Source organism: Mastomys coucha, unplaced genomic scaffold (assembly GCF_008632895.1).
Source record: "Mastomys coucha isolate ucsf_1 unplaced genomic scaffold, UCSF_Mcou_1 pScaffold4, whole genome shotgun sequence".
NCBI lineage: Eukaryota > Metazoa > Chordata > Mammalia > Rodentia > Muridae > Mastomys > Mastomys coucha.
In genome coordinates, this window is record NW_022196910.1 from 54,140,262 (window position 1) to 54,148,642 (window position 8,381).

The 8,381-nt window shown below is 48.6% G+C and overlaps 1 protein-coding gene across 1 annotated transcript in view; it reads right to left on the reverse strand.

Annotated features, from left to right (window-relative positions):
* The window catches only part of Atp23 (ATP23 metallopeptidase and ATP synthase assembly factor homolog), an 18,570-nt gene extending 11,394 nt beyond the window's left edge, over positions 1 to 7,176 (reverse strand). Inside the window, exons 1-3 of the mRNA XM_031350037.1 lie at positions 6,899 to 7,176; positions 5,120 to 5,165; positions 4,394 to 4,475 (exon numbers count right to left, since the gene is read on the reverse strand). Of these exons, the coding sequence (XP_031205897.1) occupies positions 4,394 to 4,475; positions 5,120 to 5,165; positions 6,899 to 7,085 (315 nt within the window). The 5' untranslated portion in view covers positions 7,086 to 7,176. The remainder of the gene's footprint in view (positions 1 to 4,393; positions 4,476 to 5,119; positions 5,166 to 6,898) is intronic.
* Between the last annotated feature and the right edge of the window lie 1,205 nt (positions 7,177 to 8,381).

Here is an 8,381-nt window from a genome sequence, read left to right on the forward strand (position 1 = left end):
ATGAAATTTGAAAGACAGCAGGGTTGGGAAGGAGTTACCTGAGAGGGATTGGGGGAGGGGGGAGGAAGAGAAAGGGAAAATGATGTACTATATTCTCAAAAGGCAACTATTTAAATCAAAAATTAAAAATTTGTTTTAAGAGTAAAATAGAGAGCTGAGGAAACAGAGGAAAGGGAGCAGGGACCACGTGTGCAAAGGACAAAGGGGACTGGACGGAGAGAACTCACAAGAAGTGAGAGCGGAACCAAGAGCAGGAGCCAAGGGACCGAAGGCTGAGCCAGGCTGGTGAAATCGGCTGAGGCTGCACCACACAGACCACACAGACCCTGTCTACTCTATAGCAGTCAGAAGCCTCCAGGAGAACCGCTGAACCAGGGCATGCTTTTGTGTTTACCCTTAAAAGTACCCTGCCAAAATAAGTGAGAGGTGACCAAAGCTGTGTTCAGAGAAACTAAGTAGAGGCCCTAAGCCTAACCTTGATCCTAACTCTAACCCCTCTAACCCTAACCCAGAGCCTACCCATGACCATGACCCTAATCCTAACCCTAACCCTAACCATGACCCTTAACCTTAACCCTAAGCCCTCTAACCCTAACCCTGACCCCGACCAAGACCATGACCCCAACCTTAAGCCTAACTATGACCCTAACACTAACTCTACACTTAACCCTAACCAACTCCTCTAACCCTATCCCTAAGCCTAACCCTAACCCTAACCATGGCCATGACCCTGTTCTGTGCATGCTAATACCCCGCAATTCTGAGCCACCATCCCACATACACTAAGACCCTGAGATTCTGAGCCACCATTCCGACCCTAATCCTAATCATGACCCTGACCCTGACCCTAGCCAACATGGTATTCTAGGCAAGAGGAGGAAGACAGCATTTTTAGGCAAGAATGGCAGGAGCTAAAAGATAATTTAGGAGTTAAATTGAACAAAATTTGAGTTAGAAATAAGGAAGGAAGCAAAAGTACCTATAAATGTGTAAATTCTATAAGTGAGATGTCTAAAATCAAGCTGAGCGTGGTGGGTCATTTATGTGATCCCAGAACGTAGAGCTGGGGTACATCGTCTCAGCTAGCCTGAGCTATATAGAGACCAGCCTAGGCTACACCAGGCTTGTGTCAAAACAAAAACAACAACAACAACAACAAAAACATATTGGATGAACAATCACCAAGGTGAACTTGGACACACAGGGTCTAAGGCGCTTTTTCTTAAATATGGGGGTATCCATGAACTACATTTTTTTTTAATTTTTAAGATGTACGTATTTATTTTATGTGTGTAAGCACACTGTAGCTGTCTTCAAAGACACGCAAAGAAGGCATTAGATCCCATTACAGATAGCTGTGAGCCACCATGTGGTTGCTGGGAATTGCACTCAGGACCTCTGGAAGAGCAGTCAGTGCTCTTGACCGCTGAGCCATCTCTCCAGCCCGGGGTCTAAGCTATCTGTAAGACAATCCAAGTGGAAGTGGAAGCGAACACTCAAATACACAGGCAGAACACTCAAAACAGAACTCTGACTTCACCGGGCGGTGGTGGCGCACGCCTTTAATCCCAGCACTTGGGAGGCAGAGGCAGGCGGATTTCTGAGTTCGAGGCCAGCCTGGTCTACAGAGTGAGTTCCAGGACAGCCAGGACTATACAGAAAAACTTTGTCTCGGAAAAAAAAAAAAAAGAACTCTGACTTCAAAGAGAAATAAGACCCCCCTCCGCTGAACACAGAAGAAGAAAGGGCTGCGGGGCTTCAACATTCAAGGGTGGAAGAGAACATCAGCAAAGGAGCAGCCAGGAGAATGTACATGAAACCACTGTTCCGCATACATATGCTCTGAGGCTGAGGATCCAAGCCACTGTTCTGAGCATGCTAATACCCTGCGATTCTGAGCCACTGTTCTGTTCTGCGTTCGCTAAGACCCTGCGATTCCGAGCTACCATTCTGTTCTGTGTATGCTATGACCCTAAAATTCTGAGTCACGGTTCCACATACGCTATGACCCTGCGATTCTGAGCCATGGTTCCACGCTATGACTCTGTGATTCTACTCAGACTTGTATCTCGGAGACACTTGCAAATATCCCCAGGAGGGAAGGTTCAAGAATATCTGTAGCATTACCTCGCACAATTACCAGGTTAGAAACAGTATGGGTGAGCTCTGATGCAAACACAGGGGAACAGTATACAAGTGAAGCTAAGTAAACCAGTGAGGGCCACACAGTAGCATGGAAAATTTCACAATGATGAGCCAAGCAGCTGACTTACAGGGACTACTTTCTGCAGGATTTTATATTTCACAGAACCACAAAGAATGTGTTCAAAACACAGTCCAAGTAACTCAGAGTAGTCCATGTATGAAGCAAAAAGCCAGCGACTACACAATATGCATGCGTGGGTGGGTGGGAAAAGCACTCCAGAGAAGCAGGAACGATACCCATAGTATCCACAGTACCCACAGTACCCACAGTACCCACGGTACCCACGGTACCCACGGTACCCACGGTACCCACGGTACCCACAGTAACCACGGTACCCACGGCACCCACGGTACCCACAGTACCCACGGTACCCACAGTGGGGTAAGGCTGTGACTCAAGATGACCACACGGTTATCTGCAGTCCTGAGCACGCTCCACTCCTCACATCTGCATGGTAGGTAGCTACATATGCAGGAGCTTCCCTGTTACTGAAAGTGTACTCACAGGCTTTCTAATTTCCTGGGTAAATGGAAGACTTCATAATAAAAAATGCAATTTAAAATAGGATGAAATAGTGCATGACTGTGTTTAACACTGCCGAGAGTTTAAAGTTCAAAGCGTTCACTCTGTTTTTTTTCCTAAGATGGGATCTCTAGTCCAGCTGGCCTAGACTAGGCTGAGGGGGGCCTTGAACTTCTGATCTTCAAGCTCCAACTCCTGAGTACTGAGATTACAGATATATGCCACCAAGAAGGGATTATGCAGTATTACGGGCTGGGTTCAGGGGTCCAGGTAAGGCCCATGTAAGAAGCTAGATAAGGTCTTTACCAAGTGAGCTACAGCCCCAGCTCTCAAAATACTCACTCTACTTAATCCCTGCAGAGGAGTAAGTAACCTAAAATCACTCTAAAATCCACAGTGGTCACCCATAATTATTGCAGAGAGTATGAATAACCAAATATTCATTAAATTATCCAGCAGAAAACAGTCAAGTGGGGTCAAATGTCGGTTATATATTCAAACTAGAAAGTTACATACACTACCCTCAACTACCTTGGTCACAACACCTAATCCACCTGTCAACACCGTCAAAACTCTCCAGTAACTTAAAACTCACTAGTGGGTTAGGCACCATTAGAAACAACTTTATCACGGATAACTAATTTAATTCTAATCACAGACTAAAAAATAGATGCAGTCATTATCGACAGCATGAAAAGAATCTTGAGTCCTCCACTCAAAAGTTACCTTATGTGGTAGTACTCCATACCCCAACATTCACGGCTGCTGACCACACAGCTCACATCTGTCTGCAATTCTCCACCACTGTTTCCCACGTGGTGTCCCCACCCTCTGGCCAAACTACACAGCTTGCTACTCCTCAACAGGCCTGTGGGTTCCTACGGTTTTGGTTAGCAGCATTTGCCTTCTTTTTGCAGAGGCTGTGTAATCTAGCTGTCAATCAACACCTCACTGTCCTGTTGTGGTAACCATGTGCCACAGTTTGGACCTGACCGACCGGAGACCTTCCATCGGCCTAGGAGCTAAAGGAGCAGCACCTTTTATTTTCTTTGTGTGTCTATGTGTGTTTTGTCTGCATGTATGTCTGCCCACCACATGTATGTCTGCAGGGGCCAGAAGCGGGTGTTGGATTTTCTGATGGTTGTGAGCTGTCATGTGGGTGCTGGGAACTAAACCTTGCCCTATGGGAAAGCAGCCGGTGTTCAGAACCCCTCTCTCCTGCCCCAAAGGACGGGTTAACCTGTGTCACTACATAAGTGGTACCCAGTGGAAGGCAGTTAAATCACTGCCTATGAGGGGCTATTGTGACATTGATGGCAGTGTAGATAGTTCCCCATGGCACACACCAGAGGCAATGGGTCACGTGACCACGGACTGAAGCCATAGTAACTCTTGCCTCCGCCTAAGTCCAATTTCTCAGCTGCCTGTTACAGCCACAGAAAGTGACCACAGCGCAGTATTCTAACCTGACTCACATTTCTCACCACTTGAGTTCGGGTCTCACCTCCTTTGGAAGAGCAGCACTCCTTAAGAGTAAGGACCAGGACAGATCCCACTTTAAAAGTCCCGCGCTAAGACTGCCAGACAGGATGGATGGTGTGTGAAAAGTGTCCGGCGCATATCGGAAGGGAGAGACGGGGAAGGGAACTCAGCAGAGAAACGCACCTGAGATGTAGATGCATCAAAGCCTCCACTGACGTTTCCATCACAGACTTCGCAGGAAAAGTGTCTCCCTCTGTTCACAGCACTGGAAAGGACGGAGAGACATGAGCAGCCCCTGCCAGGACACCCGGGACTGCACAGCACAGCCCTCTCTCATCACCATATAACACGGACACAACCCAGCTGTCTCATCTCTAGACTAAAGGAGATTGTCTCTCCAGAGTCCGTATACTACCTCAGATTCCATGAGGATCCATCAGGCCACTAGATCCTGCCTAGGACCGCATCCATCACCTGCCTAGGACCACAATGGAAAGACAGAGTTTCCGCCCTTGGGCCAGAGTGGTAAGAATGAGATATCAGAAGCTCTCGCCTCTAACCTCCTCGTCGCTAACATCTGGAAGCCTCCTACTAACTAGTCCAAGCCAAGGTCTCCTCACCACAAGGCTGGAGGAGTGGAGAGGCCATGTCTAGTAGCAATTACTTACAAGACAGACTGTGGGTATGGCCTTTACTAATATTCAGAGTGAACAGCAGTGCCAGAGACTGAGCTGGGACAAAAGACAGCAGGAGAAAACAAGGTCAGCGGGAGAGCACACGGCCCACCACTGTTGACGGAGAAGCCTGTGGTCCCAAGCGAGAAATCCCAAGTATAACAGCTCTGCTCCTACTGGGGGGAGGGAGGGCTTCCAGAAATAAACAGTGACTTTTTAAAAAAGATTTACTTACCAACCTGAGTGTTTCATAGCATCAAGCAGAAGTTTGACATACGGATCTACAACGATATTAAGGATGCTCATTAGAAAATATAGCAGCAACTAGAGCAACCAAATAGCAGCATTGCAAAATAAGTCACAGCATTGCAAACTAAGTCACACCATCCTAAACCAGATTCCAGAACGGGAATAAACATGTAAGTTAGCACCAATTCAATCAATACTTGGTGAAACAGGAGCATAAATACAAATACTAAGATGGTTCCCCACATTCGTCTTTATAAAAGGTTGGTTTTGCTTAACTGACTAAACTCTTCACATTACAGCTTGTGTTAGGAGACCAGGGGAGGGGCATCCTGGGCCACGGTTAGAGAAACAAACCAAGGAGAGTACCTAGGCTAGAGGCAGGCAGCGCCCACACTGTGCTCTGTGGTAACATCATGCCTCACAGAGTACCACACCCCAATGGGACCTGCCAACCAAAGTTCTTCAGTGAGGGTTGGCAAGCAGAAATGTGAGTCTCTGGTCAACAAGAGAGAAGAAAGGTGGCTAAGGAATTGAGCCCAGTGGTAGGGCCTTGCCTGGTAAGCAGGAGGTTTGGGTTCAGTCCTCACCTCTGGGAGGGAGGGAGGGAGAAGGGAGGGAGGGAAGGAAGGAGGAAAGGAGGGAGGGAAGAGGGAGGGAGGGAGGCAGGCAGGCAGGCAGAGACAGGCAGGCAGACGAGTGAGCTAAAAAGATGGCTCAGTGGTTAGTAGCACCTGCTGTTCTGGCTGAGGACCCAGGTTGAGTTCCCAGCACCTGCAAAGTAGCTCACAGGAATGCAGATAGTGCACAGACATACATGCAGGCAAAATAATCACACACAAAAATAAAGTAAAGAAAAAGAACTTTTAAAAGACAGTAAAGTCTTTGATCAGTTGATTATTAAATTATGACCGATTCATGCCGGGCAGTGGTGGCGCATGCCTATAATCCCAGCACTTGGGAGGCAGAGGCAGGTGGATTTGAGTTCGAGGCCAGCCTGGTCTACAGAGTGAGCTCCAGGACGGCCAGGGCTACACAGAGAAACCCTGTCTCAAAAAACAAACAAAAATTATGACCGATTAAACTACAAAACGGTAACTATTTTTTGGAGACAAATACATTTCAATCTTACTTTCCTAAGTAAATCTGTGGTAGACAGGCAATCTATGCGGATGCAGAGGTGCAAGGCAGGCAGTCTCCCCAGACTGGAGATAAATTGCTCCGTAGGAAACAGTGGGCCTGCCTGACCCGCGGCAATAATAAACCTCTTAGTTATCACAGGCTTCTTAGAGAATATGATGAAGCTAGGAATCTCCCTAGAAAAATGGACGTAGGTGCATAAACACGAGGGTTTTCAAAAGTTTCTAGTCTAGCATTCGCCCCTGTCCCTACTGCAGTGAACGAAGGGTAAAGAATACCCCACCCCACCCCCGCCACACACACACACACACACACACACACCCCAGGGAAGGAGTGCACAGCCAGAAGTAGAACTGCCTTATTAATGGAGTTATTTCCAGCTCTCTCACCTGCACCCTAGAGCCCGTGCAGCTGCATAACTTACATAAGAAACTAGTGTGACCCAGAAGGGCAGACGCCCAGCCCTGGCCTTCACAAGCGCCAGTGGGGCGGGGGCCCACGCCCTCTCCCGCCCACTCAGCTCTGGGGCGGCAGCGCAGCCGAGGATCAGTGAGTGGGGTCCCGGCCCTTCCTCGCCCCCGGGTCCTGTGCCACCCCGACCCCAGCCTCCAGGTCGCGCGGCTCCTACTTGTCTCCAGCGTCTTCTGGAGCATGAGCGGACAACTCTGGTCCCGGGGGAAGAGGCTGGAGAGGAAGCCCTGCTGGGGCTTCCCGCGAGCCGGCGGCTCGGGCGAACCCTGGCCGGAGTCCGGTCGCTGCAGCAGCGGATCGCCCGCCGCAGGGCCTGGCTCGCCGCCGCCCGGAGCTCCTGCCATGCGGCCCGCAAGCCACCTCCGGCCCGATTGACCTGGGACAGCCGCTTCCGTCGCTGGCGTGGAAGAGAAGCGGCTTGCAGCTCGGGGGCGGGGCTTTGGTGGGCGTGGTCGATGGGCGGGGCGTGGTGAGTAGTGCCTTGTGGCTGGCCACTAAGTTCCCTTCTGCATGTCAACCATCCTCCCACTCTCTCACCTGCTGTTTCTCTCATTCCCGCTACCCACTCAGACCGAATTCAAGGCAGTGTTTTCAGAAACGCTTGGAAACAATAAAGACTGGTTGGTCTCATCAAAATGTGGCTCATCGGGACCCATTCATCAACTCTCCTCTTGCCCCAGAAATAACTTATTATAAGATACACCCCTCACTTCTACAGCATATACGCATATACCTCAATTCACACTGTGACGTCTGTCTCGAAAGCCTTTTCCTCAGTTCCCATAATCAGAGCCCAGATTAAGTTTATCTATTCCCCAGGGCATTACCCGCACGCTTACTCAACATTAATGTTGCCTGATCTGCAGTTCAAGACACTTTGTTCGTGTTAGTGCTCTCATGACAGACTTCCAGGTTTTACTTAGTGTGTGTGTGTGTGTGTGTGTGTGTGTGCATGCGTGTGTGTTTCTTTCCTCACTAAATTATTCAGCTCAGCTCAACACGGCTAAACACCTGCTGCCACAGGCCAGGCAGGATGATGGAGTCTCAGAAAAAAGGGACAAATGAGAAACTTTCTGAAGTTGAACCATAGCATATGTTTTACGTAGGAAAAATGTCTGAGAAAAATAGGCGAGCAATGCCTCGTGAACAGCACTTAGGGGTCACGGTGCTCAGTAAGCATGAGTTGAACAGGAAGCCGAGGACATTCACTCGCTTGAAACACTATACAAATATGACCACCTGCACTTACAGACTAATAAAGCCATAAGCCAAAAATTAGATTCTTTTTATGGAGCTCCACTTACTTACATTATTTCCAGTCCTCATTACAACCTTGCTAAATAGTATCAACCCTAATTTGCAGATAGAAGTGAGCTCAGCAAAACTAACTTATCCAACAACAAAAGAAGGCTGAAGGTGTGAGAGTGCTTGCCTGATGTGCATAGAGTGCTGGGTGCTACGCCAAGCACCGCATCAGCAGACAGTGACAAAACAACACTGGGGAGGTAAAGACAGGAGGATCAGCGATTCAATGTGATCCTCAGCTACACAGCAAGATCAAGGCCAGGCTGGGTGACATGAGACTACATCTAAAAAAATAAACAAAAGCAAGTTAGAACGAGACTGGAGAGATGACTTGG